The sequence below is a fragment of the Leopardus geoffroyi genome, chromosome A1 (assembly GCF_018350155.1).
Source record: "Leopardus geoffroyi isolate Oge1 chromosome A1, O.geoffroyi_Oge1_pat1.0, whole genome shotgun sequence".
Classification (NCBI taxonomy): domain Eukaryota; kingdom Metazoa; phylum Chordata; class Mammalia; order Carnivora; family Felidae; genus Leopardus; species Leopardus geoffroyi.
In genome coordinates, this window is record NC_059326.1 from 73815657 (window position 1) to 73834980 (window position 19324).

Below are 19324 nucleotides of genomic sequence, written 5' to 3' on the forward strand. Positions count from 1 at the left end.
CCAATGTATGACATCGCTGATGCATTATGGACTCCTAATTTGACGATTGATTTCTGTTTAGTAACTCTTTTCTCTTATTTTTGCCCTTGGACTGTCACTGGAGAAGGCTAATTTTTTTTTTTTTTTAAATGCAGGAAGTCAGCTACTTGTCCATGTTACATGATAAAGTTATATAAATAAATAGGTTGCAACATTTTCAAAATAATAATTAACATGTCAGCGGAAGATGTTCATTTCAATCTTCTTATAATCATAAACACTGAAGAAAATCTTGATCACTTTATAATAATAATAATTCGTTGCATCTATCTTAAGATACATAAAGTCAGGTGCTCATCTCTGCGTTTTGAGATTCTGAGTAAGAATCCGGTTTAGGAGTTATGAGGTTCTCAGTGTTACCAGTGTCAGGTACAGTCTGTGGTCTGAGGACATTTCTCGGGCATATTTCAAAGACAGTACATATATACATATAAATATTTGTCACATTAAGGATTTGGGCCACCAGTCACTTGGTACCAAAACCAATATATGGATTCAATTGGAATTTAAATTTTCACCTTAACCCTTTCCTGCCAAGTATCCCAACAAAAACAAACAGATACTGTTATCGCAGAACGTGTACTTTAGAATTCTTCTTTTTTGTCCACTTGGTGTCTACTTGTTATCTGGCTGAAATCCTCCGTTCACCTTTGAGAACGATGACCCAGAGACTGTTTCGATGTCTTTGCTTTCTGGAAATTCCATGTCGTTCTTTCCATGACATTTCTTGTATGCCACATAAACTAGAAGGCAAGACACAGGAGGTTAATCAAGGTTCGTTTCAATTAGCTGCAAACTTTCTTTGGGCAGTGATCATAACCTATGGCTCAGATATCAGCTTGCACTTCCTGTAGGCTGAGGGCTGCTTAGAGAGAGCAGAAGCCATTCTTAGGTTGCACACCAGTCATGGTACCTCTGGAAGACCTGGAGCACAGCCATGGGGAGCACTTGCTCACATGGCTTCTGCAGGCATCAGCCCTGCGGTGGGTGCTCGTCAAGAATGACAGCAGGCACGTATTCTGTGCCCACCACCTCCTACTTATTACAGTCCTCAGTAAATAGGATCCATGCTACAGTGCAGGGTCCAACACCTAGGTCTAGTGCTCTGTGTGGGAGGACTTGTGCTGGAATCACACTCCGTCTCTCCCTGACTTGACTCCTTTCTTCCCCTGAAGCGGGAGCCTTGGCTGAGCTGGGATCAGCCTTCCTCTCTTCTGGGAAGCTGCTGGTCTCTGGTGGCAGTGCGTCTATCAGCGTAGTTTTGAGGCCAGCTCACCTGGGCACACTGCCCGGCAAGGGGAGCAGAGCAGTGTATGTGTGTAGACAAGCGCTATGGGCCCATGTATGGGGCAGGGGAGAGGGGTGGTCTTCATAGGCCCCGTTGGTTTTCGAGCCATATTTTCTAATTAAGTTTTATCTGAATGAGTGCTATTTTGTTATCTAAATATATGATTTTTTTTCTTCTCCTTCTCATTGGTTACAAAGTCAATAGAGGAAGAAAAAGTATTATATCATTGGAACTTCACACTTAAAATCGGTACATAATAATGTCTATCTCATAATGCAGTTGTGAACATTAAGTGAAATAAAATAGTAAGGTACCTAGTATGGCCCTGGGAGAATAGTCAGTGCTCAGGAGTGCTTCAAAGGTCTTAGTATGTCAAGATCCATGTCTCCTTGTTGGTCCCTGCACTTCTATAATACATTAATTTTGAAGCCACTGAGCTATTGAATCTATTGAATTGAGCTTTTGGTTAATTAAAATAGCCCAACAGTTTTATTACAAACTGTTTTCAGCCAGGACCCCTTCAACACACGTACACCACTAATTCTATTTAACCAAATTATTTATTCTCTTTCTTCTTTCTTCTTCCCTTCCCTTCCCTTCCCTTCCCTTCCCTTCCTTCCCCCTTCCTTCCTTCCTTCCTTCCTCTTTCCTTCTTTATGTCCTTCCTTTCTTTCTCCTTCTCTTCCTCCCTCATTCCCTTCTTTCCTTGCTTTCTTTGTTCCAAAAAATTCTTTCACCAAATATGTTTCCATGCATTGTATGTATCAACAAATATGGCTTCCTCATCTTTATTCTTACTTATAAAAATGTGGGAAAGTATAAGACCAATACCAGTACCTGCCTTCCCATCATTCCTTCCACTTATCTACTAATCCCTTTTGAGTTAGTTATTCAACTAGTAAATTCACTTAATTGTTCCATCAGCCAGTCTGCTTTCTCTGGCTTTCTAGTAGACATCACTAGCTAATTATGTGGAAAAACCTCAAGGTACCCAAATTGGCTATATGTCTTTATCATACAAGACAACAGAGTAATTAGGCCATGGACTCCTGTCTCCTGTGTCAGTGATAAATCAGTGGAAAGTTTCAAATGGATCCAGGGAGTCTTTTGTACTAGAAGGAAAACTCTGCTTTGAGGATAACACCCAAGACAGTAATACAGAGAACGATTAGTACCCATAGGCAAGTTGAATATGAGAGCTTGAGAACTTGAGAGCCAAGTGAAAAATTAAACCAAACCCAAACAACACTGGACAGCCAGGCAGTCTATAACATAACATTCCCATTATTTCTGTCATTCACCTTCACTATATAACCTCCCTTAAATTGCTACGAAGCATAAAATATCAGTCTTGTTTTAAAGAGAAGATAAAATTTAAAAATAGAGGCTAGACATCATGAATCCTTGGAGAACAAAATGTAAGGAAAGCTTCACCTAGGTGAAGGCCAGCAGGTGGCAGGGGCCAAGGATCAGAAGTGTATGCGACAGCAGAGTAAAATTAAACATCAGATTAGGGGCACCTGGGTGGCTCAGTCAGTTGAGCGTCTGACTTCAGTTCAGGTCATGATCTCACAGTTTGTGTTTGAGCCCCACATCAGTCTTTGTGCTGTCAGCATAGATCCCGCTTCAGATCCTCTGTTCCCTCTCAATCTGTCCCTCCCCAGCTCGTTCTCTCTCTGTCTGTATATCTCTCTCTCAAAATAAATGAATAAACAAACAAATAAATAAACTTCTAAAAAATCAGATTAGCTATCCCTAGTCCCTTAAATAAAGAACATGTTTGCCTTAACTCTTCTAATTATATGGATGTTACATAATACATGTACATGTGCACATGCTCATGTATCTGTCTTCTAATATAACTTAGCCTGATAAATATCTCTTGAATACCACTTTTGTGAAAAATATCCTATATTTACAAAGCATATGAAGATGATGATTTGGAAAAAACAGCCAGTTCGGGGTTCTTAGAAGCATATAGAAAGACACATAATAAAATGGTCCTAACAGGTTAATATGCCTCCCTAATTACTGGAAAAAAGAAAAGTTCGTGGAGATGAACGAACCTCTCTTACTTTTCACTTAACAATAATCTTTACGAAAATCTTCTGATAAAATTGCCACCTTTTCATTAGCTGTTGGGAATTCGTGGTAACAGTAGAGATGACTTTTCCCACCCCTTTATTTCTCCACCCACGAAAAGGAACTTAATTTAACTTCTACGATTCACCGCCCCCCCCAAAAAAAAAGAAAAAAGAAAAAAGAAAAAGGTGATCGAACACAATGCCACATTATCAACTCGAGGGTCTCTCAAAGGGGAGTATCACCGGGGCCATGTGATCAGCATTATTTCTTACTGCCTAGGAAGATTCCCGCAAAGGCGAGCTGGAAAATGCTGTAGATGAGCGGGAAAGTGAACACGACGTTGAGCTCCTCCTGGGTGAAGGAGAGCTGCACGATAGTGGAGCACAGCTGAGTGTTCTGCATCCCCGTTTCCAAAGCAACTGTTCGGCACCTGCAAGACGCGTTGAGAGGATTTATGCTCTTACGGTCATTATTTTGTGCTTTGTTATTGCATGGCACTGAAAGCAGATACAATGAGAACAAGTGCTTATATGTGTATGTGTATGTAGCTCGCTATCTGCTTTTAAGGTATATATTTATTCAACATATTCTTTTACTTATACTACATGGATAGATAACTTCTTAATATGTGTGATTATATACAGTATGCACAAATATTCTCTCTCTATATACATAGATACAATCTTGGCTTAGTCACCTTTTATGATTGTTATGATAATGAGAAAAGTGATATAAAACATCACAAAAGTTAAAAAAGCATATGCAAACAAAAACCGGTGTTGCTGTTTTCTCCTTTCCACATTAAGGAAAATTGAGAGTTTTTGACATCATTTTGTCCAGAGAAACACAGAACACTGACTAGCTTATTTTGCCCATTGAGCAGTGGAATATATCTATATGTCTATGTGTGTATGATATATATATATATATTATATATATATAATATATATATATATAATATATATATATAATATGTATGTACACATCTTATATATATATGTATGTATATAACCTTATATATAAAGATAATATTTATTTATATTATGTTATATAATAATATTTATTAACAAATAATATATTTATTCAGTACAAATAAAATTACATGTTGAATAAATATATACATTTATCTTTTATTTATTTTTTAGGTGAACATATTTTTTAATTTAAATTTTAGTTAGTTAACATACAGTGTAATATTGCTTAATATATATTCACTTAAAGCAGATATATATGTAAATAAAAATATACATATGAAAAGAGCAGGATCATTTATATTAGTGTTCCATGAATTCAAGGGGGCTCCTTTCATTCTTTCCAATTATGCCCTTGGTACCAGTGCAGAGCACAGAGCAGGGGCTGAGAAGACACTCAAGATAGAGTATTTGTTATAGTTGCTTCATTGTTAAATTGGCTTTGTTTTTCTGATGAAAGCTGGATAAAAGTCTGCCAGGAAGGTGGTACTGCTCCGTTCTCCAGACGAGAAAAGTCAGAGGAAGAGTGAATGCCTGCCCTGGGGTTCCCAAGGTCAGTTGGCGGTGGGTCAGAGTGCAAGCCCAGATCAGCCTGACGACGTGTAACACCCCCCACTGCCCAGCCCTGCTCGTCTCTTTCTCAATGTCTGGCATGCTGCAGCTGCGACACCTGCTTTTCTTTCTGCCTATTGGCTCAGATGGTCTGGCAGGGGAGGAAAAGTTTTTACTCGGTACTAGACTCGTCCATGCTAAACCCAGCTCTGATGTTTGCACCTTGGGGTAATGAGCTCCTCCTGTTGCTGGACGGAGGACCCCTTGTCACCAGGCCACCCTAAGTGCTTTTGTTGAAGTTATTCTGCCTGGAGAATAAGGACGTGAGACAATGGAAGGACTCAGTCTGCATTGTGTGGGGAATGGTCCCCAAGAATCTGAGCAAGAGTCGGTCAGTATTTTATTTCTGGGGGACCTGAGTCTATTTAGAATGATTGGGTGAATGTTATTACAGGTGAAAGATTTTGAATGTCTTATCAGTATTTACAGCTGTTATGGTTGAATTGTGTCTTCCCAAATGCATATGCTGCAGTCTTGACCCCCAGGACCTGAGAATGTGACCTGAGTTGGAAATTGGGTCACTGCAGATGTACTTGGTTAAGATAACATGATTAGGGTGAGCCCTAATCCAGTATGACTGGTGTCCTTATAGGAAGGAGAAGTTTGGGCACAGAGACACTTCTAGAAGAAAGACAGTGTGAAGACAGCCATCTTCAAGCCAAGGAGAGAGGCCTGGGACAGATTCCCCCTCACATCCCTCCAAAGGAAGCATCTTGCTGACACGTTGCTTCTTGGACTTCTAACCTCAAAACTGTAAGACCTTAAATTTCTGTTTAAGCCACTCTGGCTGGGGTACTTCTCTATAGCAGTCCTAGCAAATGAATACAACAGCCATTACAGAAGCAGATTCCCAGTCTGATTGATCAAAACACCATACCTGTGCCAGGACTGACCAGCTATTCTAGCCAGTAAAAACCCTAGGGAGTAACCAGCCAAAGGAAATAACATCCCTATGATCCACAGTTTGGGAGCGATGGTCCAGGCGCTCTGGTATAGAATTCCTCCAACGACAGCTATGAGTACGATAAGGATTGCACCTGTGATGGACCCGATCTGGAAGGAAGACACAAGCAGACCCAACAGCTGTGATCGAGAACAAAACCCACTCAGGAAGAACTGGAAGACCTGGCTTCCAGATTGAAATCTTCCTGCTCTCCTTCCTTTGGTAAGTCTTACAACGTCTCTTAGTCTTGCTTTCCTCATGTGTACTTGAGGATAAAGTCTTGCCCAAGACGCCTTTTGTGATGATGATAATGAGAAAAGGGATATAAAACTCTACAAAAGTTAAAAAATCATATATAAACAAAAGCCACTGTTGTTACTGTTTTCTTATTTTCACAGCAAGAAAATTTGGAGATTATAACTTTTTTTTGTCCAGAAAAATAAAGAACACCAACTAGCTTATTTTGTCTTCCAATCAGTAGGGTATATATATGTCTCCATCTATATCTATGTGTATCTTTATCTGCATTTATTTCTGTATTTATATCATCTGTGTCTATATCTATACCACTTTATCCATATCCATACCAACTAGCTAGAATATAGTTCCTGAAGGGGAATGAATGGTTACTAATTACTAATGGGTACTAATATCTACCAATTGCCAGATGCTGAACTGGCCGTATGGATTCAGAGATAAGAAACATCTGATCTATTTTTGAAAACAGCTGTCTAGATACATTTTATAATACAAACCCACAGAACAGAGATCAGAGCAAGGTGCCCTGGGAGTAGAGGGTAGAGTAAAAGCAGGAGGTGGCATTTGAGTTGGATAGAATCCTGCCCTGTAGGTGGGACCAGGAAGGGCACTCTGGAAGAGTGCACTGCAATGTCTAACAACTTGGAGTCTCGCTAGATGGAGGTTTATGATATACTGAAAAAACCGGTTTCGTCGCTGGAAAGATCAATTATTGAAACTCACACTGTGGAGCATTTGCAACCTATGGCATGGGGCACTTACCTTAAGAATGATCTTGGCTTTGTGGGGCCATTTGTGGTTAACAAATATTCCAATGGAAACGGGAACAACAAGAGCGACCAAAGACGTACCTGAAAATGACAGGAGAGCAATTTGATCAACAAAATACGTAGCCCAGGAAAAAGGAAGACAAAACAGTAAGCAGCCTGCAAAAGGCTTAGGTAGTATATCAGTCCCCCTTCTTGAATCCACAAAACAGACTCAAGCAAAACAGTAATAAAACTCTCCTTGATCCACCCCGGCAGAAGATTTAATCTTCCTGGTGAAGCATTGCTAACATGGATGGTACAAATCCCTCTTAGGGTTCTCTACACTGCCAATCTTTTACTTTCAGTTTGTCAAAATCTTGGCTTCTTTGGTCTCTGGATCTTGATATCCTGGGAAAAATACCTTTCTAAATTTTGTGTGTGTGTTTATGTTCTTGGGGTGTACATGGGTATTTTATGTCTGCCTGTTACATCACGGCAGTGGAAACCAAACAAAAAGTTCAGAATTCTCCAGGCATTCTGTGGGCTGATGACTTCTGGTTAAGACTCAGTTCGGATCTTCAAATCTACAGCAGACAGGTGAGAGAGGAGGTTGAAAAAAGCATGTTTTAAATTTTCTGTGAGATAATATATTTGGCGACCTCTCAAGCAATTATAATTCTTTGCAGGAATGTGCTCACCCAGCCAGATAAAAGAGCCATGCTTCAATTTCCCCTTGTTAAATTTACTGCTGTTCCCATCACATGATGGTTTGTTACCCCATGTTATTTAACTATTTTTTGTCCAATCACTGCTTTTACATAATTGTGTGCCAACAACCTCAACTTCTCACGGGCTGTTTCTTTGTCAAATATCCTTTTAAAGAAGGAGGGGAAAGTACAATCAAATCATGAAGTTTCGAGGGTGGTCGTTGCTCTCCATTGGAGGAGATTCAATGAGGACCGGAAAATGGATTCTAGATCCCAGGGCTGCAAACATGAATTTAAAATGAACACAACAGTGATGGAAACATAATTTCTTTGTAGCCTTCTGGTCCTCCTGGCAGTATAAAGGTCAGCAGTTACTTTGTCTCAGAAATTACTCAAAGGGATTAAGTAATGGCCGGGAAAACCTAAAACAGGAAAAAAAAAAGATGGTAGGAGAAAATGGTGGAACACAGGATATGGAAAAGAGTGGTTGATGGTCATACTGGTAAGAGCTTCCAGAAAAACCTCCTTTGGGTATCCTTACATCCTGCTACTTTGGGAGGAGACTTCTTCCCTGGGGTGTCCAGACTATTCCCTAAATTGTGGCAAGTTTGTAGGCCTCCAATTGAAACCGTCTTGATCCGAATTGATTGTATTCTGGTAGCTTACATCCGGGTGCAGATACTGTGCTTGGGATGCCAGTGTGGTTAGGGTATAGTATATTTTTAATGTGTCCCTTCTGTGAAAGGGGCTCCCTTCCCCTGCTGCCCCACCAGGCTGGGGCCCCTCCTGCTGAGAGTCTTTACCTCTCTGGGGAGGCCCAAGGCTACAAGATGAACGCACGGACCACCTGCCCAAATTGTGTTTCCTCTGCCAACCGGGTGAGGCCAGAGACAGTTTTTCTGGGACCAGAAGTTGGCCATTAAAGACACTCTTGGCCCTTCCTCAAATTCAGTGTGTGGTTCCCACCCAGAAAGGTGGGTTGGTGTGATTCTTGACTCCCCGTGGGGTAAAGTTTCTCTCTCCTTCTCCCCCTTCCTCGTGTGCCCATGCAGCACGTGTCTAACGCCCGTCCAGTTCGATGGGAAAGCAGTTGGGCCACTGGAACTGTAATGTGGCCTTTTTGTTTTGAGTTCCCAGAGCAGGTCTGGGAGGAAAGAAAGACGGATAAAAGCAAGAGGAGGACAGTCATGGACTGGAGCCAGAGGGACTGGGGTCTGAACCTGACCAACTGTGGGAAGGCTGCAAACTGTACAGCCTCTCTGTGCCCTGGTGTCCCCCTTTGTGAAGCGGGTAGAATTATAAGTAGCTCACGCAGCTGCCGTGGGAATTAGGTGATGAAGCAGGTGTACGGTTCATAGCGCTGGGCACTTTTAAACAGACAGCAGAGGGGAGCAGGGACAGCACCCCACAGCCGCTGGTCTCCGTGTTCTCGGTGGCACAGGCTGGGGAGACGCCCTCTTCCACCCCAACCCCCTATGGGAAGGGCTCGGCTATGGTGCTGCACCTGCACAGTGGGGTGGGCATTGTGTGGAACTCGGGCTGGGCAGCGCTGACCACAGAGAGAATGTGAAGACCAGGGGGCATTTCCAGCTCAGCGCTCATTTGGGTCAAATTAAACCTTTACCCTGGGCCTTAGTTTCCTTGTCTAAAAAGTAACGAGCACAACTTGTGAAGTGATTGGGTTGTTGTCTTAACAGACTAGAAAAACCAATAGCAAGAAGGTTAGGTTGGAAAACAGGCCTGGGTAAAATGGTGAATGAGCAGAGTCAGTATCTTAGTTTTTGCTAGCTCATTTAACAGTTTTAAAAATCTTTCCCTTTTCTCTTTTCTTTTTGCCCTGACCTCTTTCCTGATGACCGTTACCTCCACGGAGGTGCTAATTACTCTGTCTCATTTTCTGTTCCTTTCAAAATTTATTCACATTAAAGGAAGTGCTGGGCACCTGGGTGGCTCAGTTGTCTAAGTATCCAACTCTTGATTTCAGCTCAGCTCATGATCTCTGGGGTTTGTGAGATTGAACCCCTTGTCACACTGTTCACTGGTGTTGTGGGGCCTGCTTTGGATTCTCTCTCCTTCTCTCTGCCCTCCTCTGCTTGCTGCTCTCTCTCTGTCTCAAAATAAATAAATAAACAAACAAATATTTTTTTAAAAAAGGACGTGTTATAAGTCATTCACACTACAGTTAGAATTATTCAATATAGCCATGAAGTATTTTCCAGAAGGGAATGAATATCACGAAGAGAATTTTCTTTTAATGTTTATTTTAGAAACAGAGTGAGAGACAGAGTGCAAGAGGGGGAGGGGGCAGACAGAGGGTGACACAGAATCCGAAGCAGGCTCCAGACTGAGCTGACAGCACAGAGCCTGACTTGGGGCTTGAACTCATGAGCCACGAGATCATGACCTGAGCCGAAGTCAGACACTTAACTGACTGAGCCACTCAGGTGCCCCTCGACGAGAATATTTTGAAGCTGAAATTATTTTGTTAAACAATAAGTAATAATAGAATTAAAAGTCCTTCCTCAAGAGACAGGTTCTCTGAGAGGCCTGCAATGCAGGAAGTCTACATTGTTTAACCTGAAGGAAGGTGCTTTCCAAGGGAGCAGACTGAGAGTTAAGGAGCATGAGGCATAGCAGGGGATTCTGTGGAGTCACCCTACAACCTGTTTGCAAGAGAACTATCTCACCTATATCTCATCTTTTATGACTACAGCTGTGTGGGAAATGCCTGGTTTGAGAAGGCCAGGAGCTGTCTTGTCTTACCCTTGACCCTATGTTACACAAACGACTTAATTTTTCACCATTATCTGTTGAACCGGAAACTGTAAAAAAAAAGCCCCTTTGGGGTGGGGGTGAATATCTCGGAGCAAAATGAGTGGAGACAGAGTCATGACTGGTAGATTTGACTCCTGGGGCATCACGTACAGACCGCACCAGGCAACGAACTTCTGAGTCAAGATGTGGCTCACAGTCGAGTGTTACCTATATTATGTTTCGTTGGGTAGTTTCCCAGCACCATACCCACGATTGCTCACTAGGTGTCCTAATTTTAAATCATTAGTGGAATGTGTGTATATATATTTATGTTATATTTCTTCTATCTGCGTGTCTGGGAGCAAACTCATGTTCCTGTGAACTATGGTACTGAGCATTACGGGAAGGACATAGCCTCTTGCGCATCAGCAATTTTGGCTTCCTCAGGTCCAGACGGCCGTGCCTTGAGTCAGCCCTCCCTCTAGTACCTGCAGTGGAGGAAAACCAGGTTCTCCCTTGGGGTCAAAGTTTGGGGTTTGGATTCTGCCAACTCTCATTCAGTCGCAGGCATGACCTGTAACGAAATCCTGATTGGGTAAAAACGGCCGCTGGTTTGAGAGGTAGACACTAGCTGGGTCTGGGCCTGGCCCGAGGTTAACAGAGAACAGGAGGGTAATATTCAGAAAGCTTGCAGAGGAATGACTTACCTATGTTATCAAAGGGAATTATGATGGTCCCAGAGTCGACCCACATTTTGGTATAGATAAAGAGGCACAGCGGCATCATTCCCAGGGCAAGCAGCGTGGAGCATGTGGTCATACTGATGCTGGAAGGAAATGGGCAGGTTGATACGTCCGCCTGGGTTTTCTAGGGGGAGACTTAGTTTCATCTTGCAATTCATGATTAGGAAATCCTGCGGAAGACTCAACCAGCAGCATCCTCTAGGCTGATGGACGGATGTGTGCATGCGCCCATCTTTGTACAGGTCCCAGCTTTGGGGAAAATGCGGAGATCTGGATTTGTTGTTTTTCTACTCTGTCTTGGGCCATTCCTCCCTCTCCACTGGTTCTCGAGGATCAGAGCAGACAGTTAATGACTGTTTAAATTCATTATTAGAAGAGGTACAGGGTTCTTGGACACACCACGCTTTGGACCTCCAATCAGAGAAAAGCCAACACATCTATACCAGCCGAAACTTTAGGGGCTTTGCTGTGTTTGTCCGTGTTGAGATGGGATGGGACTCCCTGGTCCCTCGGAGGAGAGCACATGTCCAAGGGAGGGAGCCTCAGTGTCTTTTTTAAGGCAGACAGATTACTGCCCCAATGCCTGTAGCTTAAAAAGAAAGAGGAAGCTGACTTGAAGAACTAAAGAAAATATGCAAGCGGGGGTGGAGGGGTGGTGGGCTTGGATTCTATTTCCGCTGAGAAATTTACCCAATGTGTGTTCAGAAGGACCAGGGTTTGATACTATTACTCCTGAGAGCATCTGTGTTTTAGTGAGCGGACTGGCTGGGTGAGCGGATTTTGGCTTTGGACCTGGAGGAGTTTACATGGAATGGTGCTATCTTCCACAATGTGACAATGGATGGAAGACAGGTGTTTGGGTGGCGGGTCTTCCTGGTTCCCCTCAAGGGGCCATGTGCACAGAGGCACATTCTCTTCCTGGGGAACAGAGCTGTTAAATGTCTGGGCCAGGCACTAAAGCCAGACACTGCCGGGGTTGGAAGCAGGCGTAGCCACTTACTACATAAGTACTATGCTCTTTGGGTAATTTACTTGACTTTTCTTGGCCAGCTTCCTTATCTGTGAAATGAAGATTATAACTATTGCCACCTCATAGGCCGTGAGGACTAATGACCCAGTGAGTCCAGTACTTAGAATAATGCAAGACTCTCATTAAAAGTCAACTACTGTATTAGCTCTCCAGCCATAGTGTGTGTGTGTGTGTGTGTGTGTGTGTGTGTGTGTGCACATGTGTTGTGTTCCAACAAAATACAGGATCCAGAAATGAGACATTTTTCTGAAAGGCCTTTCTCCAAAAGCTGTAGCATTGAGACTATCAGAGTAGTAATTTCTTAAAGGTATTATATGTGGACTTGAAGGAAAATGCAGAATTATTTACATCACCTGTGACCCTGCCCTCTGTTGTGCTCCACAAACACCAAAACCACACTACATAGTGCTAAGGAAAACAGCTGGGGGTGAGGAATTTCATTTTAATGCATCCAACTAAGCACAGTCTTGGCAAAAAATAAAGGGTGGTGGCAACGCTTAACGGGGGCTTAACTTGGCTAATAACCATTTTTTTTTTAAAACTGGGAATGACTTCACTTAAAATGTGTTTAAAGAATTTAGGATAAAAAAAAGAATTTAGGATAAAAGTACTTGTCTTCGTGGAGCTAAAATAGTATAACACCAACAAGTGCTGGAGATGTATGTGAAACATTTCTAAGAAGTTCCATCTGTTATGGGACAGATTAACTTAATTTAGATACAAAAAAAGGATGCTAAGGCAGCATCCTAAACCAGAATAATAATTTTCAGAAATAGTCTTGCTTATAATTAAAATATTGGAGTTTGTAAGCTCTCTCCCTTCCTTTGACATTCTCTCTTTATCTTTTATTTCAAAAATAAATTAGAATGGATTTAAAATTATCATCATGGGGTGCCAGGGTGGCTCAGTGGGTTGAGCAGCTGACTTAGGCTCAGGTCATGATCTCATAGCCTGTGAGTTTGAGCCCCACGTCGGGCTCTGTGCTGACAGCTCAGAGACTGGAACCTGCTTCAGATTCTGTGTCTCCCTCTCTCTCTGCCCCTCCCCTGCTTGCACTCTGTCTCTCTCTCTCTCAAAAATAAATAATAAAAACATTAAAAAAATTAAATTTATCACCATAATAAAATCATTTTATTCCAGTATGTCCAATGTGCTTTCCAGAGTAGAGGGGATGGGTGGGGTGCACGGAGGGGGCAGTGTTTTCTACCTGGATGATATAGTAAAGAGAAGGGTAAGGATTTTTTATTTTAAACTCTGAGAACAACTCTTTCTCTCTTTGTTTTTTCTTTCAAATTTCCTTGGGAAAGCTTCAATTTTAAATTATTGCTAAGACAGTTTATGAAATTGTGTTATGGTTTTGAGTTTGGCAAGAGTAGTTTCTTGAGGCCCCGAGGTAGGACATGGCAGCAGCTGGAGAAGGGAATGGTCTAGCTTTAGTGGGCCACCTTGACCATGAGGCACTGCAGAGGGGCAAGAGAACAGGTGGCCGGAAGTTGATGCCATTTGAACTAACATGAGAACAATATCAAACCACTCAAAATGAGATGAAAAACAATTCACAGGTAATAATTCTAGGGATCAGTGTAGGGGAATAGATCAGCAAAAGAAAAAAAACTCCTTTTATGAATAAAATCTGAAGTTTTATAAGAAGCATAGATGTCAACAATAGAAATACTACCATGAGTTTATGCTGGAATGAGGAAAAAGGTAACAAAAGAAAAAAAATCTCTTGTCTTTAATTTTTGGCTTTAGCTCTATTCGCCACCAGGGAAATTTCTTTTCCTTTCTTTTCTTTTCTTTTGGAGATAAAGACAATAAATGAGAATTCACTAAATGTTGAGGAATTAGGTGAAGTCACTGATGAGGAAAGTAAAGACTGTTACCATATTAGAAGTAAAACACCAAATTTGACAGATCAAATGAAGTGTATGTAGGTGGTGCTAGAAAGTGGGGACATGGTAAGTGATAGAAAAAATGTTGAACAAAGATTAAGAGTCTGGATAAGGATACCTGGCTAGGTCTGGATTCAAATCTGTCTCTGATATGTACTGCCTCTGTGACTGGGGTTAAGGTTATGAGCCTTAATTTTATCATCTGTCAAGTGCAGAAAATAATAGTACTGACCTCAAGAGGATTATCTCGAGGGTTAAATACACCAATGTATGTGGAATCCTTGTACTGTGTGTGGCTCATAATGGTGAGCTAATAAATACTAGCTAGTAAAATAAAAATAAATGCTACATAAGAGAAACAAAGCTTGGTGACTTTGAGGGGAAAAAGAGAAAAAGTCAAATACTATTGGGTTAGTTCTCAGAGTAGAGAGAAACTGGACATTTATGTGATTTAAATGGGAGAGGTTGCTTCAAATTTGTGATAAGCCAGAGGGTGGAGGATCTTGAACAACTAAAATAACAATAAACAATGAACAATGAACTGACCTGGAAGATGAAAAATGTAGCCATCTTAGCCAGAGAACAAAGGAAAATCTAGAAACGATTAACACTGAAAAATAGAATAAGGAAGTGTAGCTAGTAGATGGCAGCTCCAGATGGAGTTGGGGGGGGGTGGAGGAAAGGTACATAAGCAGGGATCCCTCCAAGAAGTCAAAGAAAGGAAAACGACAAGGAAAAGTCCTTGCCATGGTGTGGCTGAAAGGAGATTCGAAAATGGGGGATCTCTGGGAATAGAGCCTCAAAGGAGGCAGGTGTCTTTGTGTCCTCTGGACTATGGGTCCTGCCACCGGCAGATTCGCCTGAAAATGTCACCTTCATTTCTCCCAGAAACATTTTGTGTATAGAATGCCCACAGCACAGCTAGAACATGTGAAAATACCTGTACGCTACTCACATTCCCGCAACACTTTTCTAGGCTGGAGCAGTCCGAGAAGGAGCTCAAATATCACTTGCTGTATTTCAATGAGCAAGGTCTATAATTTCGTTAAGGATAACTGTTAAGTTTGTTGTTGTTGTTGTTGTTGTTGTTGTTGTCTGTTATTTTTTTTCACTGGAGATTGCAAAATGCAATGGCTTGCCAGGTTCAGAAGAAATGGTGGCAAGGGAATGCGGGGATTAGCGGGAGAGGGGGAGACAACAGTGTTAGGGGGACAATGGGGTGAAGGAGAGAGGGAGAGGGGGCTGGGTGGGCTGGGGGGGTTGATTTGGTTTCTTCTCCCAGAAAGCACACCCAGGAAAGTCACTGTAGATGGAGTTGTTTTGCTTTCATGGTGTGGTATCTGTTCTAGCAACTGGTAAGCAGTGCAGATACCTGTTGTGAAACAATCATATCTTGGCTGCGATTGCTACGGTTCCAGTGGAAATGGAGAACGTAAAGTTCTTAATTTTTTTTAAGTTTGTTTGTTTGTTTATTTAGAGACAGAGAGCGTGCACAAGTGGAGAAGGGGTAGAGAGAGAGGGAGTAAGAGAGAATTCCAAGCAGACTCTGCACTGTCAGCGTGGAGCCCCACATGCGGCTCGAACTCACAAAACTGCGAAATCAGGACCTGAGCCCAAGTCGGATGCTTAACCGACTGAGCCACCCAGGCACCCCGAAGGTAAAGTTCTTAAAGCACAGAACTGACTCCAGAAGAATACAAAGTGTTGGAAAACTGGTTCCCAAAAGCTGAGGTGATACTCTCTTAACTTACTTTAAAGGAATATTTGACCAGTTCTTCCTTTAACATATGCAATGCATAATGTCATCATCGTACTGAGCAGCATAATTTAACTGCTTTCAATGATTATGAGCCATTGTGATAAACGCTATTATTTGCTCCGCTAAAATACAGCAATGTCTTCTGGGCATTTGTGTTTAGAGAGCTGTTTGTCCCTAGATTAAGGGACGCAGCGGCTGCTGTGACTTTGTGAGTTGCCTTCTTCATTTTGTGGGCATTTTTGGTCCTCTCTCTTGAGGTCAGGCTTTTGGGGCCACTTGATGCTGTGGGACACAGAACCACCCCACTAGCACCTTGCTCCCCACACCACTTCTTTTTTTTTAATGTTTATTTATTTTTTGAGAGAGAGAGAGAGAGAGACAGAATATGAGCAGGGGAGGGGCAGAGAGAGAGGGAGACACAGAATCCAAAGCAGGCTCCAGGCTCCAAGCTGTCAGCATAGAGCCTGACGCTGGGCTCAAACTCACAAACGGTGAGATCATGACCTGAGCCGAAGTCGGACGCCCAACCGACTGAGCCACCCAGGCGTCCCTACCTCCACCCCACTTCTTATATCTCATCCTCTGTGCTGAGAAATAGCGCAACAGAGCTCTAGGATTAGGAGATTAAGAAGGTCCTGCGCAAGGAACATTTATGACATTAAGCAGGATTGAATCTTTTCCTGGGTTTTGTTTGAGGTCTGGATAGGGGGCATGGCTAGCAAGGTGACTGCTGGACTGGAGAGCTGTTGGTGTTACTCGTAAGACAAGGGGCATCTGTGGAGAACACACTTTCTAGAATGAAAACGAACAATTTCACTGCCATATGTCCCATTTAGGGATTATTCTGACTTGCTGAAGGATTCACATACACTGATTAAGCTGGCTGTTTTCCACCAAGGTTTCAAGTTTTACTTTGGCTCTTTCTCCTAAATATTTTTATTTTTTTACAGGAATTGTTATATGAGGTAGACAGGATTACATAATCATCTGTTTCAAGACAAATAAGATTTCCTTGACACCACAGAAAAGTGTCAGTTGGAGCTTAGATTAGGTCCCTGCAGTTTTTGCCCGCAGGAAGAAATCTGTTCCAACAGCCAAATAACCCAGCCTTGTGCATACTTTTCTGTTTTACAAACAGATTACACGTGGGGCATTCTCTTGAGGTAGAAGACTCTTCCATTTTATTGAAAAGTTACAAATACTCTGTAAAAGCTGTTTGGTGGAATTCAAAGTCCCATATTCAATTTGGGTCACTCCCCTTGGCTTAGTGGGTGAATTGTCACCTCTGTGTGCTTATGTCCAGATCAGCCCAAGTTGAGGTCTAGAAGGGCCTTATGGCTCTGTGGTGGTTCACAGATTAACTAAACCTGAACAGCGCTTGCCATCCTTTGTTCTTTACAAGACTTCCTTAGGGGGAAAAATCTATTGCAAGGAGAGATGGTATTTCCTTAAATGAAAAGTATGTGAAGTGAAGCCATACAGGTTGTATGGCTTTTCTGAAGCTTCGGGGGGACCAACCCCAGCTGAGATGACACAGTGCTCAGTAGGCACTGTGTCAACGTGGAATACAGCTTTACATTTTCCAGTGGTTACATTTCTATGCCTTAAGCTTCTCTCTTCTGAGCATAGTAGCTGGTGATTAACAGAGCCGACTGCCTACTGTATAGTGTTTAATAAGCACACGTTACATTACCACCTGGCTGCTTTGCAGAAATGCATACCTTTCCCAGGAAATGAGGAATTGTCAGGTAAGGAAAAAGACATTTTTCTATTCAATGTAAGGCATTAAAATTCTCGGTCTCATCACGTTAATGCTTCGTCTTATTTCTATTAGTTTTTTTTTTTTTTTTCCGGTGCTAGTTCAGACTGGCACAGGATGAATTGGGCAAACATTGCAATTTAGATTACTCTGTGGGAAGCAGAGAAGCCATTTTCTGTTTATTTTATAGTAAGGTAAGCATAATTTAAAAAAAGCTGCTGCAGGTTTTTTTTTTTTTTTTTCTCTTTTAATGCCAGTAGAAGCGAAGCGAATGTACAAATTCCTCCTGAGGCTTTATACCAAGAAAAAAATTGTTCAAAGAACTGGCCGTATTTGGTGATTTGACCAACTATTGATATTGTCTTAGAATAGATTCTAAAGTGTAACGAACAATTGGATCGCGTGATTCCACTCAGAGCTCCTCGTCACCACAAAGAAAGGTCGGTTTGTTTCCTGTTTTGTTTTTGCTGATACCAACAGGGCAAACTTTCTCAGGTGCGCTCGTGGCTTGGACAAAACTTCTTTTTTGAAACACTTTGAGTCTTTCCCCAAAGATAAATGGCAACTATCCAGCTCCCTGTTCACTGAGTTGGATTAGAAACCACAAATATAAAGTATAACCCCCAAATTCCAATAGCTAAGCAGCTGTACAAGAAGTTGAGGGAATGCACTTATTGTCTTCTGTTTAGTTCCTCAGCTGTACCCTAGATCAGGCTGGTCAGATGGACATCACAGTGACCTGGGCTCGTGACAAGATTAATTCAATGTGATTACAGTAGGAGAGGCTTAGATAACTTACCTCAAGTCCATGTCGCCATCGACCCAGTAGGCCAAGATATTGGAGGCGGTTCCTCCGGGACAACATCCCATGATGAGTACCACTACGGCTTGGACAGGAAGGATGTCAAAGGCCACTGACAGGATGAATCCCGTGAGGGGCATTATTCCAAACTGACAGAGGAAGCCAACGCATATGCCCCACGGCCGCTTTACGTGTCCTAGGAATTTCTTGATTTCCACATTGCATCCCATGGAGAACATCACCATGGCCAAGAGGATGGTCAAGACAGTGCTCAGGACCACGCTGAGGATGTTATTGAAATTGCTCTCAGTCAGCACACAGGACGACCCATTGCAAACTGTGGCACTGGCCGAACAGCCTGTTGAATTATTCATTGCTGGATTTGGTGCCCAAATGGTCACACACGTCCACAGAAGTACGAATCTTCCACTCCTCACCAGACGAATAATGCCTCATCCAGCCGTGTCCAACTTTTAAACCCTTCTCAAACATGTGTCACTTGAGTCTCTTTCAAAAGCCACCTCAGAGAAGCAATAAAAAACAATAAATGCTAGTATGTCAGTTTCCAGAGGTAACATTACAACACAGCACAAATTATGAATCATAAAAGTCCTGCCAAATTGTTGGTCCGGCTGGAGAATTATAATTAATCATTTATTGGCATGATAATGAACCATACCATACAGAAAGAGCCGTGTTAATGTTTAATGCTGAGGAGGTTTGTGAAATTTCAGTTAAGTGACACTTAAAAACAACTAAGAAAAACGAAAGAACGTTGGAGGGCGTAAGCCATAGGAAAGCACATTGTTCACTCATATAAGGGAGATTGGGTCCTGAAAAAGTCACGTCCTGTGCCGAGTTAAATTGCAAAATAGTGTCAGGCTCTGAACTGGGACCTAGACCTTGAATTTCCTCCCTCCAAGAGCCTTCCTA

At 42.2% G+C, this 19324-nt stretch overlaps 1 protein-coding gene across 1 annotated transcript; it reads right to left on the bottom strand.

Annotated features, from left to right (window-relative positions):
- Positions 1–127: 127 nt before the first annotated feature.
- Positions 128–19006, bottom strand: SLC10A2 (solute carrier family 10 member 2). Its single transcript, XM_045481671.1, has 6 exons — positions 18389–19006; positions 11114–11232; positions 6959–7047; positions 5873–6048; positions 3685–3842; positions 128–782 (listed from the first exon to the last, which is right to left on the bottom strand). Exons 1-6 carry the CDS (start codon positions 18763–18765, stop codon positions 655–657), a joined length of 1047 nt encoding a protein of 348 aa, XP_045337627.1. The 5' UTR covers positions 18766–19006; the 3' UTR covers positions 128–654.
- Between the last annotated feature and the right edge of the window lie 318 nt (positions 19007–19324).